Here is a 16,790-nt window from a genome sequence, read left to right on the forward strand (position 1 = left end):
CTAGTTACCTGAAAAGAGATATGGATAGTCTTTTCGCATATTTGATTTGAGCTCCCAGGTATGTTCCTCGATACCAGCTCGACTCCAAGCTACTTTTACCAATAATACTTCCCTTCCTCGTAATCGTTTAACCCTGGTGTCATCAATTCTTACCGGAGCTACTGGAAGTGTTAGATCTTCTCTCACTTGGATTGGTTCCGGTTCTAGAATATGACTTGCGTCAGGAGTGTACTTCCTAAGCTGAGACACATGAAACACGTCGTGCAAATTCGAAAGATATGGCGGTAAGGCAATTCTATAAGCCACTGGCCCAATCCTCTTCAGAATCTCAAAGGGTCCAATATAACGGGGATTCAGTTTCTTAGTCTTAATAGCTCTTCCCACTCTAGTGGTTGGTGTAACTTTCAAAAAGACATGTTCTCCTTCTTTGAATTCCAAAGGCTTTCGCCTCTGATCAGCATAGCTCTTCTGGCAGCTTTGGGGTATAAGCATTCGACTACGAATTTTCTTTATCTGCTCAGTCGTTTCAGCTATCACCTCAGGCCCTAATAAAATCTTTTCTCCAGTTTCATACCAACACAATGGAGATTAACATTTTCTGCCATACAGAGCCTCATATGGAGCCATTCCAATGCTCGCATGATAGCTATTGTTATAAGCGAATTCTATTAATGGCATATACCGATCCCAGCTCGCTGGCTGGTCTAAAACACAAGCCCTTAGCATATCCTCCAAGGTCTGAATAGTTCTCTCTGACTGACCATCTGTTTGAGGGTGATACGCAATACTCAAACTTAGCTGAGTTCCAAATGCACGCTGAAAAGCTCCCCAGAACCTTGATGTAAAGCGAGGATCCCTATCAGATATAATGGTAGAAGGCACGCCATGCAATCTGACAATCTCTTTAATATACATTCGAGCTAATTCTTCCATTGTACAACTTATTCGGATAGGAAGAAAGTGAGCCGATTTTGTCAGTCGATCCACAACCACCCAAATAACATCACAACCAGACCGGGTTCTAGGCAAACCTATCACAAAATCCATTGCAATACTCTCCCATTTCCATTGTGGAATCTCTAAAGGCTGAAGGGTTTCTGATGGTCTCTGATGCTCAATCTTAACCTTCTGACATGTTAAACATTTAGATACATGTAATGCTACATTATTCTTCATCCCTGGCCACCAGAACATCGCTTTCAAATCCTGATACATTTTAGTACTCCCTGGATGAATTGAGAACCCACTCTTATGAGCTTCCTTCAAGATACTTTGTCGCAGGTCTCCAATATTAGGCACAATAATCCGATTCTTGAACCTCCATAAACCATCCTGACCTTCTAACACTCTCCACTGTTTTCCCTGTTCAACTGCTGGTAATACCTTACGTAACGCTTCACTATCTCGATGAGCCTTCAAAAGTTCTAATTTAAAATCACTTGAAATCTGCAACTGACTCAAACACAGGATTCCAGATTCTTCTCTAATTCCCAAATTCAAATCATGAAATGCCCTTAGTAATTCTTCCTCCTGTAGCATCATCCAAGCTGCATATAAAGACTTCCGACTCAAAGCGTCCGCCACAACGTTCGCTTTTCCTGGATGATAATTCAATTCAAAATCATAATCTTTTAGAAGCTCCATCCATCTCCTCTGACGCATATTCAACTCTTTCTGCTCAAAAAGATACTTCAAACTCTTATGGTCTGAGAAAACATGAAACTTAACACCATAGAGATAATGCCTCCAAATCTTTAAAGCAAACACAACAGCAGCAAGTTCCAAATCGTGTGTCGGATAGTTCATTTCATGCGGCCTTAACTGCCGTGAGGCGTATGCCACAACATTCTGGTGCTGCATCAGAATGCACCCTAAACCTTTCAGAGATGCATCACAATACACTTCAAACGGTTCACTTGGTTCGGGCAATACCAATACGGGTGCAGTAGTCAATCTGTGCTTCAATTCTTGAAAACTCTCCTCACACTCTGGAGTCCAGATAAAAGGCATATCTTTCCTAGTCAATTTAGTTAAAGGTAAGGCGAGCTGTGAAAATCCCTTAATGAATCTGCGATAATACCCCGCCAAACCTAAGAAACTCCTGATCTCTGTCACTGAAGTTGGTCGCTCCCAATTCATCACTGCTTCAACCTTAGCAGGATCCACAGCTATTCCCTGCTTACTCACCACGTGGCCGAGAAACTTCACCTCACTCTTCCAGAACTCGCATTTAGATAACTTAGCGTACAACTTCCTATCTCTCAGAATTTGCAGCATAGTTCGCAAGTGATCAGTATGTTCCTCTTCAGTCTTAGAATAAACAAGAATGTCATCAATGAAGACAATAACAAACTTGTCCAGATACGGTCGGAAAATCCTGTTCATATAATCCATAAATACTGCCGGGGCATTAGTTAACCCAAAAGACATTACTGTATATTCATAATGACCATAACGCGTCCTGAAAGCAGTCTTCGGAATATCCTCATCTCTAACCCTTATCTGATGATATCCGGATCGCAGATCAATCTTAGAAAACACACCGGCTCCCTGTAACTGATCCATTAGATCATCGATTCTAGGCAACGGATATTTGTTCTTCACAGTGATCTTATTCAACTGCCGATAGTCGACACACAAACGCATACTCCCATCCTTCTTCTTTACTAGTAACACTGGTGCTCCCCACGGAGAAACACTTGGTCGGATGAAATGTTTACTTAACAAATCTTCCAGCTGAGCTTTCAGTTCAGCCATTTCTAAAGGTGACATCCTATAAGGAGTAATTGAAATTGGACCAGATCCTGGTACCAACTCGATTGCAAATTCAACCTCTCGATTAGGTGGGAATTCATTAATATCATCCGGAAGCACATCTGGAAATTCACATACAACCAGAATCTGCTCTAAACTCTGATCATCACCTGATACTCCCGCAGTTAATAACATAATACCCTGACATTCAGTTCCATAACAGTTTACTATCATAGAATTCAAATAGTAACTATTCACCACAACCAGTGCTTCTGACCCTTCCGGCATAAACTGTACTAACTTCTCAAAACAATCAAGCAAAACATGATTCTTGGATAACCAATCCAATCCCAAAATGAGATCAAGACCAGTCATAGGCAAACAAATCAAATCATGCACAAATTCACGCTGTTGTACTCGAAAGGGAACTTGTGGACATCCTATCCTAGTCACCATAGCTTCATGAGTAGCATTATATATTTTCAAATCATAACCTAAAACCACCATTCTCAATCCTAACTCATGGGCCTTTTCAAATGCAATAAATGAATGACTTGCTCCTGAATCAAATAAAGCATTTAAGATTTTACCAGCCATTTCACAATTACCTCTAATAAGTGTCTCAGATCCCTCAACACCTATGGTAGAAGTGGTGTATACTCTCCCTGGCTGCTGCACCCTACTAGTCTCATACTTCTTCTTCTCCGGGCAATTACTGGCTATATGCCCGGGCTGTCCACAGGAATAGCATACTCCAAGTCCTAATCTGCACGGAACTCCAGGATGATACTTTCCACACTTCTGACAATTCAGATCCTGCTGTGGCTGCTTCCCAAACCTTCTTCCCTGATTAACATTGGTACTCAGCCTTTTGTAATTACCTTGACCCTGAGTCTGCTGCGGAACAAAGCCTCCACACTTGAAATTCCTACCTCTCGGAGCAAAGTTCCTCCCTGAAGGCCTCTGAAAAGGCACCCTCAAACTTTCTTTCTCTGCTGCCGCCTTCCTCACACAATCCTCAGCCACCCTACTCTTATTCACCAATTCAGAAAATACCCTGATCTCCATTGGGGCAACGAAGCTCAGAATATCATTCCGAAGACCTCCTTCATATTTAATACACTTCCATTCAGCAAAATCTTCAGGCGCACCTTGACAGATACGAGAAAAGCGACACAACTCCTCAAACTTACTAGTATACTCAGCAACAGTCATCTGTCCCTGCTTTAACTGCATTAATTAAAGTTCCTTGGCATTTCTGGCTGAATTAGGAAAATATTTCTTATAGAACTCTGTCCGGAAAACCTCCCAAGGAATCGCAGCACCATCAGGATGCAGGATACGTCGTGTTCCCTGCCACCAATACTGAGCTTCACCTTGCAACTGATAAGTTCCAAATTTAACCCATTGCTCTTCAGGAACCTGTTGTGCCTGTAACGCCCTTTCCATAGCCTGAATCCAATTATCTGCGTCAGTGGGATTTGAGGTTCCCCTGAAGGTCGGAGGATGAACTTTCAGAAATGTAGCAAGTGTCATTGGACCGCCCTCATCATTATTGTTCCCATGATTACCCTGATTTATCTCATTACCCAGTGCCTCGGCTGTCGCCTGCATAGCTGCAGCCATATTTTCCAGGGCAGCCATAAAGTTTACTGGATCAGTGCCTATAGGGGCAGGAGTAACGGTGCCTATCCTACCTCTACCTCGCCCGCGACCGCGTCCGCGAGTCGACATCTGGTCCCTATACACACCAAACAAGTGATATTAAGTTGATCAGTCTCAATATCGCAGGTCTAATGCTTTAAGTTCCAAATGCATGCTCACAAACGTTTATGCCATATTTATCAGTCAGATATCCTAATAGCACATAAACACATATACAGAGAATGCACAGAAGTACAATCAGTTCGTCTTTCAGGCTCTATAGGAATGAACTGCTCTGATACCATAATGTAACACGCTACCACACTAAGCTTTACGCTTAAGCCGTAAAACAGAGGTGGTGTGGTATTACGACCTCTAAAATAAAATGAGTACACATAATAACAGAAGAATTATAATATGCTAGGAGCCTTGAAGAATAGCGGAAATAAAAAAATTGCGAATATAAAAGCGTAACGCTCGAGAAGTGAGTTAACTTACGTGCTAAAAAAGCTACAGCTGTCAAGTGTAAAGTAACCCAAAATAGGAACAGAGAGTCAAAGATACAAAATAACGAGCTCCTGAATCAGCCTGCGAAGTCAAGACTGGCCGGAGAATATACACACATATATACATATATATACATATCCAAAACCCAAATGTACATAAACAAAATTCTGCCTCTCCATACACCTCTAGGAGGATCAAAAAGAATAAGTTATGTGGAGAGAAAGCAAAGTACATATATATACATCATAGCATAACAAAATAATCCAGTAACCACTCCGCTTCAAGGGTCCAGATGCCTAACGAGATGCCTCTCGACCTGCATCTGAAAAACAACAACATAGTATGGAATGAGAACCGGAGGTTCTCAGTATGGTAAAGGTGCCACACACGTAATATATAAGGTCCTGGGAATGCCAGAGGCAATCCTAGAACGCCGACACTCAGATTGTAGAGCTTAAAGTATTAAACAAAAGCCATAAAAGGTGGTTTACTAAGGATATTTAAACCTAACTTAACTTAACCTTAAATCTAAATTCCCATTCTGCCATACCTCCTTACCTCCAACTCCATCATGCATTTTCACAGACAACTAAACAGACAAAGGCAAGCACAAGAAGGTTACAAGTACTGCAGATAACAAATATACATTTAACAATGGCAAGTACATTTAGGCACACCCAGTTAATATACACGCAAGTAATTCAAGTAATATGCATATGATGCATGCCTGTCCTATGGCTGATGAGGCTCATCTGTCGGTTATCCAGCCAACCCGACAAGTCTGAATTGTCCTTAGACTGTCCCCCGACGTGCATCCCCAAGAGTCTATGCATAGCTTTATCTCAAATAATCAATATTGCTCAATGGGGGTAACATTCCCGGGAATTTATATAGTGCCCGGTCACACTTACGTCTTAGGGTCAACAGAGTATCGAGTTTTCAACCTGGTACACGTGGTGGCAAGCCACGGCATTTGATCCAGGGAATCTCGTATATCAGATTATTCAAATTCATAAGCCATATAAATAATTTAATTATAATTCATCAACATCCACATCGTTCTCAACCATATTTCATTCATCATTATACGTCAATTATATTCAATCCTTATCCTTCATTATCACGCCTCCCATTCCGTCCATCAATAGTTCCAATTCAAAACATAATTTATTCTTTTCTAAATAAATCAGATTTAAAACATGTTCAATTTATTAATAACTCTAAATCAAATCATATAACCCTTTGAATCTAAATCTTTTTAAATAATCATATAAACAAAATCTCTAATTTTTTATAAAAATTTGGCAGCATCTCCTCTAAAACTCGGACTTTGCCACCCTTTTCGGGTCCAAACCTGCTTTCTTTTCAATTCAACATACCCTTCCTCATCATCATAACAGTCACCACAATAAATCTACCTCAGATCAACAATTATACTCATACAATATTCAAATCCAACAACCAAAATTCAACTAAGGATCATAGTTCACTAATCCTAGGCTTCTAATACAAAATACCTCAAATCAATAATTCACCAAATTATTAGTTAATCAGCAAGTACCTAACCAACTATGTTCATCAACAATAACATTCAACCATGATTCTCTCCAAATTAACATAACAACATTCACCATCCAAAATTAATAAATAATTATCCAATAAACTTCAACCGAATATATTCATCGACAAATTACTAAACATTAAACATACACCTGCATTCCAACTTATCCTATGGTCGTCTAGCCTAAGTTTTCACAGAACATTATATATTAAATGCAAGAAACCTAAACCATACCTTGGCCGATTTCCACGTAACGACCAAAGCAAATTATTTAAAACCAAGGCAGCCCCTTCAAAATTCAACTAATCAGCTTCCTCCAAGTTCCAATATTCACAATTTCAAGCTCCAATTATTTATTCACAACCTAATACACATTCATAACACATATATACCCAATTTAATACTCAAAGCTCAAATTCAAAGAAAATAAAATAGAATTATCGAATCCTCACCTTACCCAAGCTTCACATAAGCAAGAGTGAACGTTTTCCTCAAGCTAATTGGATCCTAAAACATCAGAAATCAAAGAAATTCAATATTCCCACTTAAAATTTGAAATTGGGGGAAGAGAAGGTTGAGAGTGATTAAACAAGTTACCAGTAAAATTGTTCCGATAGAAACGTAGAGCTCAACGCGGTGAACGCGTGGCCGCAAACGGTGCGGCGATTGGAGCTCGGACGGAGAAGTTACGGGGATCGGAAATTTACCGTAACGTTACGGAAGCTTTCTCCCCTCCCTGGAAATGTTTCACGCTGCTGCATCCAAATGAGGGAGAGAAAGGAGTTCGGCTGCTTTTAATGAGTTGGTCCGGTTGAACCGATGGCCCGATTCGAGTCCGGTTCAACCGGTTCGACCCGTTCGGTCCAATCTTGGACCGATTTCTTCGAAATTGGTGTCAAAATTCTCGTTTCGATGAGCTCTATCCTAATTTAATATAATATTCACATTTCTAATCTTCCTTATTAAAAATTAATTTATTGACTAATTATCTACTAATTTAACCGGGGTTTACAATTATATTTTTTTAATTTTTTAAATTAAAAAATAAGAATAAATTAATTTTTTATAATGTATTTTGATTTATTATTAAATAAAATATAAAAATATTAATTTTTATATTACTAATTTTTTGTATCATTTATATATACCATTATCAGACCAAGTTAGTATGCCAAGTAGCATTAACTGTTGACAATAATCTCTAGTCAGCATCCTATTAGTAGTAATTCATACTAAGAAATAATTTATGATAAAAATTTAATTACAATCAATTTTAACGGTTAAATAACTTATTTAACTAAATTTTTATTTAATAATTTTTAATTATTTATTTTATATAAAATTGACTGAACTTGAGTTTTTAGTTGATTCTCTAATTTTAAATTAAAGCAAATTAATCATTTTTTTCAATTGCACGATAAAATTGATCATTTTAGAAAAGAATATGCTTCACAAGTTCTCTTTAACGAAACAAATAAATTGAAGCATAAAGCCATTGAAAAATCTGAAGCCACAAGACTATACAAGCCATCTTCATAAACCAATCCATCACAAAAACGAATTTATCAAATCTCATATATTTCAATCAAATTCAAATCCTTAATTATCAACACTGGTTTCCTTAATCAAATTCATAACTACATTATTCTCTCAATCAACTCTTGTCGACTACATTCGATTGAAAAAATCATCCAACTCATTCAATGTAATCGAACTTGCACCATCAAACTCGCCCTGATTCAATACACTCGAACTTGCATCATACATTGTTTACTCTCAATGTTTTATCAAAAACGAAACAACGATAAAAAAAACGAAAATGTAGAGAAGAATAATAAAAAATCTGCGAACGCAGAGAAAAAGAGAAGAAAATTGCTTGGTTGGATAAATTTTTTGTTATTATGGGTGTTTATATCGGATTTTTTATTTAATTATTAAATTTTGTCTAAGTTTAGTATTAGATTGAATTAGATTTAATATCCGGTCAATTCCAAACAATTTATAATATCTTCGCTATATCAAAAAATAAAAATAAAAACTCATCTTCTGTATTAGATAGTTATAAAACATAATTAAAATTGAATTCATAGTTCAAATAACGTATTGAAGGCTGAACTATCGTAATTACACTATATAAATTAACTAAAATAATTTCATGATCTTACTAATTAATTAAATCAAAATATCAAGTCTTTAGTATTAGTTAGTTATAAAACATAATTAAAATTAAATTCATAGCTCAAATAATGTATTTTTGGGAGGGAATGTAGGCCAACATAAAAATAAAAAAGATTAATCTAGCTCAGTTTCTAGAGAGTTTAGGTTTGAACATAACCAATTTGTCTAGCTTAAATATAATATATAAACTCCATATCAATATGACAAGATGGGAATTACAGATTGTTTGCAATAGAAAGTTATTTTGTTTCAATGACTTCAATACACAACTTGCAGTGTTTGTTGCCATGCCATCCATCTCAATTCTAATTTCTGAACTTCATCCTAAGACTTCAAAGCCCCTTAACCCAACATTTAGCAACTGTAACCACCACCATGTGCCAATGCAGAAAATTTTAGCCGATAATGATATGGTGTTTGAAGAGAAAATTAATTCAGGGAAAACAAAAAGTTCTAACTAGGGGTAAAAAGATTCCCATACTTAATGTCCACAAACTTATGAAATACCAACTGACATAAATAGTTAGCCTAAATAGTTAATTTACAAACAAACCTGTGATTGATTTCAACCGCGGCCAATATTGCTGGTGAAATAAAATAAACCTTAAGCACTGCTCCAAATTATTGGCTACTTCTCTGTATGTATCAAATATTGTTCCAAGTATTATTTAGCCAAGCAGGTGCAACTTCTGGAATGGCTCATGTCTCAATGTGAACACTGAAGTGAACAAAGAGGTCACTTGCTGAAGCTAAAATTCTTCATTTGTTTGTAGCATGGCACTCTTTCATCCTATATAAGGTCAAACAAAGAGACCAATAAAACTAGTTGCTCTTCAGATCAGCTGCAACAACCCTGTACTGGAAAATAAACAAAGCAAAGTACTTATAAGACTAAAATAAAGCCATTGTGAATGAATACTTGTACAACGAGAAGAGATGTTGGCCCTGTAAGTAAGTTGAATACACAAAATACTTTTGTCTGTAATTCTGAACTTGTGAGGATCATTTCTTGCAACACAAAGTTTCCTCAATCCTCCTAACTACTATACTCAGACTAGCACCACTTTCTAACACTTTAATGGCAGCTCGGTGCGCAGCTCTGTGCCACTTGGGCAAATGATAAGACTGTAAAACCAACCATCTTTTTTGATTAGACATCTTCTCGAGGCAAGAAAGTTAAGGCTAAAATTTCAGTATCATGTATGAACATATACCATCAGAACAAGGGCGTCGATTGTGCACTGTGGAGATACCTCAGTTAAAGATAATGGGGGCTCCAAAAGAAGACAGATATTTCTGAATAGATTTTCATCATTTTCTCCCCCCTCTGCCTCACCATAAACAAGAGCTTCAGCTGCAATGCCTGCAAAAAGCACCATGCAGTACCTAAAGCACGAGTTACATACTACATTAGTAACATATGAATGCTCAGTGAAAAAGAGAAACTCTAGAAAATAGAAAATGTGCATAACGGGAGAGGATTAGCTCAAAAGGTTCCAAACAATCAAACTTTTCTGCTTAGTATCTTGTCAAAACAGAGCCAGTTCTGGCGAAGGAAAATTTGTACTTCGACACACAGAAATTGACCAGAACTAGAATCATAAGAGTGAACATTTTAACAACTGTGTGTACGCCTATAACATATATAACAGGTTGATAACTAAATCCAGAGTTACCAACAAAATCAACTTAACTTTCTTATTACAGTTTGAGGACCAAAAATGCTCTTTGAACTCCAAAAATTAGTCACTATATATTTGTGTATATGTTATTTCACCGGTTTTGTCGATGGGTATTGCATGTTTACTGGTTTTGTATTTGCAATAGGATTCAATGCCACATGTCACACAATGAACCTACACACTTGTCGAGCAATGAACCTGTAATTAAAAGATTTTATTACATGTTTACATGTTTTGTATATTGATTAGCTTGATATTCTTGTTAATAATAAAATATTATGTATTTATTACCTTAATTGTTTTCACCTATAAATAAGTTATGCTGTGTATCATATACTTATCATCACAGTAATACACAAAAACCTTTTTTTATTTTCCAATCTTCCCTCCTGGTTCTTAATAGTTTGTTTGCTTAATTGTTTCTTCTTAGTTACCACCAGTTGTTCTGGTTCTCTTCTTTATGCAATTGCCACACTTCTAATATGAGTTTGATTTTGGAATAAGACAATTGGGGGACAAAAATTAAGAAAATAATTTCAAATTATAAGTGAAAATTGAAGGAGAAAAATAATAGAATGAGAAGAAAATTAACAGAGTAAGAAAATTTTACCTCATTTTCAATTATGATTTTCATGTCTGTTCATTTGTGACATTTTCATTAGAATCTAACTCCCACCAAGAACCTCCATCATCCTTATAGTCATCATCAACATCATCACAAACACCTTCAATATTATCATCTTCTGATTCTTCAATAACCACATTAGCCGGATTATATTTCCTTTTATCCACCTCTAGGTTGTATTTCCACTCTAACCTTTTCAAAATATCATGATCCTTCCAGTTCTCAACAACCGATACAGCCTCCTTTCTAGTTTTTCCCATTAGAATTTCCTCCCAAGAAAAGGGAGGTATCAGCAATCCTCTTCAATACACCATCGCTATTATCCCCGATGACAACTGTCTTTAGACATCGTAGCTTCGCTTCCCTTATTACATTAGTGAAATCATAAGCATCCGACACAAGTACTATGCATTCAACCCACTTATGATCCATCATATCCACCATGTGACTTTCCAATGCATGATCCGCAGCTTGTGGCTTATCCAACACGGACTGAACCCAAAATCCTGTGCGTTTCAGCTCATCCACCAAACCATACCCCACTCTTGGAGTAAGAATATCCCTTGCAGCCTTCTTATACTTCTCCATCTTCATCGAATACTTTGCCACCAACTTCACCCTTCGGTTCCCCCTTGCCGATGCTATCTGGTTCACCCTTTTCATTTGCTCGCTCTCATGTAGCTGCTTGAAGTGGTTAACAAGCTTCTCATTAGTGTAAAACTTTCTCCCACAAACCCTGCATACATGAGGCTCATTTCTCTTGCTGACGCCCTTGCTCTCCAATCGATTATACAACTCCTTCTCTTTCCTCCTCTTCCGGACAGCGTGTGGGACACTGGTGAAAGCGTGGCTATTTGCATAAGCTACCATATGCCTAACAACCCCAAATGAAGATGCAAAAGTTCTAAACTTATTGGCAACTTCATAAGGTGGAATTGGGTTTGGTGGCTTGTTATTTAAGTCCCAAAAAATTTCTATCCTATTGTTATTCCTATTTGGTTTCAATTTGGGGGGTTTTATCTGAAGCACCGGAACCCCAATTAGGTTTAGAATGAAAGCATTTAAAGGAACCATATATGTTACGAAATTTGAGAATTGAACCCATAAGAAAATGGTTATGTTCTTCTATAAATACTACAACTTCCAAAAGAAACCATTTGAATAATCACAGCATACAATAATGAAGCTTCAGAACTTAACTGTGGTCTGTCACTTGTCAGTGAACGAAGGTGTCGATACCTGCGAAGACGCTTTCAGCTGCCGTTCCAATCTTTCGCCACTATAATACCTTTAACATTCAAATGTGCGTTCCCAAATTCATTAAGCAAGCAAGAAATTGCAAAATCAGCAACAGTACGAAGTTGATATAAGCAAAAATGATTATATGAAACAAGAGGCGGTGGTAATTAATCGAATTTTTCACCTTGCGAAAGCACTAGATGCAGAAAAGAGAACCAAAAGAACTCGTCTTTTTCTTACACTATGTTTGTTTGAGAGAAAAAATGGAAGGAAAGAGAAGAAAAGAGAAAAAAGAAAATGAGAGGAAAAATGATTATTTTTTTTTTGTTTGGTTGAGAAAGAAAATTAGAGAAAAAAAAAATAGATGGAAAAAAATTGGTGGAGTCTACTAATTTTTTCTCTCTCCAATATTTGGAAAAAAAATGAAGAGAAAACTAATGTTTCTCTTTCTACTTTTAATATTACCCCTTCACTTTTTCAATATATTTTATAATATAAGGGTAAAATTATTTTTTTATAACATTTTTTTTTTCTATTCAAATACATCTAAAAAAAATAAAAATTCACTCAATTTCTTTCTTTTTCTTTCTTTCTTTTTTATTTCCTTCTTCTCTATTTCTTTCTTTCTAATCAAACATAGACTTAAAGAAATCTTTTTGATAATATTTATTTATTTATTTATTTATTAGCAATAAATAATTAATAAATAATTGTTTAATATATATTTAGTATAAAGAATCCTAAAACATTAGGACTATGTCCAAACACTTCTATATACTAACTAACTAGCAAGAGACTGCGCGGGGTGGTGATTGAGTATGTGAAATTAATAATAAAAATATCAAAGGAACACATAAAAATTGAATAATGACATGTTTCTTATATATCTTTATTGAGTTTAGAAATATGATCACAATGATGTAATTAATAATTTTAAATTGTGTATTGATTAAACATGCTTAATTCAACAATTGTATGAATTGAATCATTAAAATTTGTAATTGAGAGTTCAGATAGTATAGGTACTACATTGTATTTATTTTTTAAATTTGCAAGCTTTCTCTCTCAAATCAAGGATTTATTATACACATTTTTTTTTGTTTTATGACGCTTTCATCTTCTATTGAAAATCTTAATCTCATATTCTGAATTAAAGTTAATAACTTATATTTATACCATAGATAAAAAGAATCAATTGATGCATTAACAATCTCTTGTCTAGATCCATTTGTTATCATGGAAAGAATTTAAACATATGATAATGTAACGTAATATTTATTTTAATAACTTGATTTTATATTTGTGAAATTTTTGAAGATATAATTTGGAACAGACTTAGGCTTAGTTTGGTAAAATTTTTTAAATAGATGCTTCTTCTTTTCAAAAGTATAAGCACTTCGTTTTACGTTTGATAAATTAAAAGCTCATGTGCTTATACTTGTGACTTTTAAAAGTTAGAGATATTTTTGAAAGATAACTTTTTAAAATTTGTAGCATCTATAAATTTTTTTAATATAGTAATTATTGAATATATAAAACATTAGTTTTGTATAAATTTTAGAGACAATACAATAATATAACTATCATCAATATAAAATTTTAGATCTTCAAATGTATCAACTAAACCTTTTAAATAATTAACATTCTCTTCAACTTAACTTTAAGGGTAATATTATACTTTACAAAGTAAGCAAACTATGAAAATAGATATTATTTGCAAAAAGTGATCATGATTTATATTAAGAGTCTAAGATCACAAATAAATACTCCAAAATTTAAATTGTAAAAACATTGATAAATAAAATTCTAAAATTAAAATAATAGAATATAAAGTATAATGGTCTAAAAATCTCATGAAATATCTTTATATTTGATTGTGCTTTTATATTATTATTTTTTTAATAGAAAATAGTAGGGGTATTCATGAATCGGATCTAATTCACATATCTGCGGTATTTATCCAAATCCGATATGAAAATTGCGGATATGAATTTAATCCACAAGGCTATTGGATCGAATCCGCATACTAATAGGATCGGATTGCAGATTTTATGTAGGTACCCGCATATCCGCTTATCCGCAAAAATAAATAAATAAATATTTTTTATGTTTTATTTCAACTAATAGTTATCATATATGTCACATTATTTCATTTTTATTATTTAAGAAAAATATGTTTAATATTATTTTAAAAGTAAATATGTTTAAAAGAGTTAAAAATAGATTTTATTGATTTTTTAAAATAAAATAAGATTTTAAAAAGTATTTTTATGTTTTGCAGATATATCCGATATCCGATCCAATCTGCAAATGTGCAAATCAGATCGGATCCAAGCTAAAAAATTGTGGATATTAGATCTGATCCAATCCAATCATTTTAGTGCGGATCGAATCGAAATTTTGGCCATATCCGATCCAATTCGATCCACGTTCTCCTCTAGAAAATAATAATAATGACCCTCTAAATTTTTAATTTTACCACTCTAATCTACTACTACACCTATCTTTAGTGCTAAACTAAATTGCCTTTAAAAATGAAAATATGATATATATATATATATATATTCAATAATTACAAAATTAAAAAAGAAAAATTTAATTTTAATTTTTGAATATGATTCGTATCATAAATAATTACCAAATAAAAAATTTTATAATCACTAATATATCTATATAAAAAATAATATATTTAAAAATATAAAAGTAATTAAATTCCTTTTTTGCTATACTTTTATTTCTAATCAAAACAGGCAACAAAAGTTCATCAATCCAAATTGAAAGTTAGCAATAGAAGAATAATAAAATTTAAATTCGTATTTAAAACATTACATCATACTCAAAAAATAAATCATCTTCTACAATTCAATATTCTATACAACTTAAATAAATTATTTTTTGGATGGTCTTTTCATGCTAAAAACATAATTTCTTGGTACTTAGTACCATACAATCATTTTTATATTATAATCCCTCTTTTAGTACTTAATTCTCACCCACATCATATGTTAAAAGATTAGTATATCACAATTATCTTAACATACTTCTTAAATAAAATCTATTTGATTTATTTTTACAAAAATAAAAAATAAAATCTTCGTAAAAGGTAAAAGACAATAAATTATAAAAAATAAAATTATTTTAAGATATAAAATTTGGATTTGATTGTGAAATAAAAGAATTACTCATTCGATACTATATCCATCACCATCGCACAATATGAAAAAAATAAAAAAATTATTGTCTATCTAAACAATTATTAAAAACTAAGTACACTTATTGATTATAAAAAGTTGTAACTATTATAAGGATTTAAAATGAAAGATATATGTGTAAAAATTGAAATTATTTTAAGTAGTTTTAGAAAGATATAAGTTGAAATTTGAATATATTTGACTATATAATGTAATTTTTATTTTGATGTTCTTTAATAGGATACCATTCTATTAAATCAATTATTTCGCATATTAATTTTCAATAAGAAATATAATGATTTTTTTAAATGAAAAACCTAGCAACACAATATATGTCTTTGTTCAAAAAAATATCTAATCCAAAATAATACATAACTACTAAAGAAATGACATACTAAATATTATCTACTTGCAATTGGTGATGATAATAATGGGTTATAGAAAAAGTTCACTTCCACTTTTCTTTTTTTTTTCAAAATTTTATGTAGTAATAAGCGATATTGTATTAATTTTTTCAATCCACTAACCTTGTGCTTGTATTCGGCTTGAAGACAGAACAAATAAAATAATAAGAATAAAGTATTATTTTTATTTCTAACGTTTAGAATAAATTTTTTTTTCTATTCTAATATTAATTAATAATTTATCACTTGAATTATATAGTCATACAATAATTATTTTTAAATAAAAAAGCTAAATTTTTCTTCTGTGATTGTAATTAAAGAAATGAAAATAAAAATTATCAAATGAATTATTAGAATTAAGAATTCTATAATACTTATGGAAGTTATTTCCGTTAGGGTTTAAATAAAGGAACCATTCAGTTATAAACTCTTTTAACGTTTACCTTCAAATTGTGAATTAATTAAGATAAAGAACATCACTTTTATCAATATAAGGATGTTGAACCTTTTACAAATAACAGATTAGATTCTCTTTTTTAAACTCAATTTCACCTCACTTATCTTATGTAGTACAGAGTAAGATATAAAATTTCTTTCATGCATCAGACAAATATTATATAACAACATAGTTTATCATGTTCATCCACTTTAATACTAAAGAAAAATAAAATAAAACACTAAGCAAAAAGAAAGAAAAGAAAAATCCTAAGCTATTGCGAGAAGAGCTAACAAAAATTTTGGATGCAATTAATTTAATTACTCTCACAAAGTCTTGGGTTGCTCTATTGAGGACGAAATACATGAAGAATGAGGGAGTTTTAGATGGCCCTGTCCCTTGCAACGCTTCTCATGTTTGGAAGAGTATCTCAAAGGCTTTTGGTGCTCTTAAGGATACCTTCTCTTGGTGCATTGGGTCACTTGATAAATCTTTTTGGTTTGACAATTAGAGTATTGAGGGCCCAATTGCTCAAGATGTCCCTTTTGTACATATATCTGACTCTGATT

The 16,790-nt window shown here is 33.5% G+C and overlaps 2 protein-coding genes and 1 long non-coding RNA gene across 3 annotated transcripts; all 3 read right to left on the reverse strand.

The window, feature by feature from the left end:
* Positions 1–492, reverse strand: LOC130962525 (uncharacterized). Its single transcript, XM_057888729.1, has one exon. It carries the CDS (start codon positions 490–492, stop codon positions 1–3), a length of 492 nt encoding a protein of 163 aa, XP_057744712.1.
* Positions 493–4,880: 4,388 nt separating this feature from the next.
* LOC130962033 (uncharacterized) lies at positions 4,881–7,242 on the reverse strand. Its single transcript, XR_009079698.1, has 4 exons — positions 7,064–7,242; positions 6,919–6,973; positions 6,701–6,830; positions 4,881–5,227 (listed from the first exon to the last, which is right to left on the reverse strand). It is a non-coding gene; the product is annotated as an uncharacterized LOC130962033 (long non-coding RNA).
* Positions 7,243–8,710: 1,468 nt separating this feature from the next.
* Positions 8,711–12,502, reverse strand: LOC130960160 (uncharacterized). The gene is given in 6 exon segments (XM_057885464.1): positions 8,711–9,005; positions 9,198–9,769; positions 9,859–10,030; positions 10,937–11,232; positions 11,234–12,239; positions 12,375–12,502. Coding segments are annotated over 2 exon segments (1,068 nt in total). The 5' UTR covers positions 12,026–12,239; positions 12,375–12,502; the 3' UTR covers positions 8,711–9,005; positions 9,198–9,769; positions 9,859–10,030; positions 10,937–10,956.
* Positions 12,503–16,790: the final 4,288 nt, after the last annotated feature.

Source organism: Arachis stenosperma, chromosome 2, assembly GCF_014773155.1.
Source record: "Arachis stenosperma cultivar V10309 chromosome 2, arast.V10309.gnm1.PFL2, whole genome shotgun sequence".
Lineage (NCBI taxonomy): Eukaryota > Viridiplantae > Streptophyta > Magnoliopsida > Fabales > Fabaceae > Arachis > Arachis stenosperma.

Coding starts and splice junctions, on each gene's coding strand:
- LOC130962525 (XM_057888729.1), bottom strand. CDS start 492: ATGCTTATACCCCAAAGCTGCCAGAAGAGCTATGCTGATCAGAGGCGA.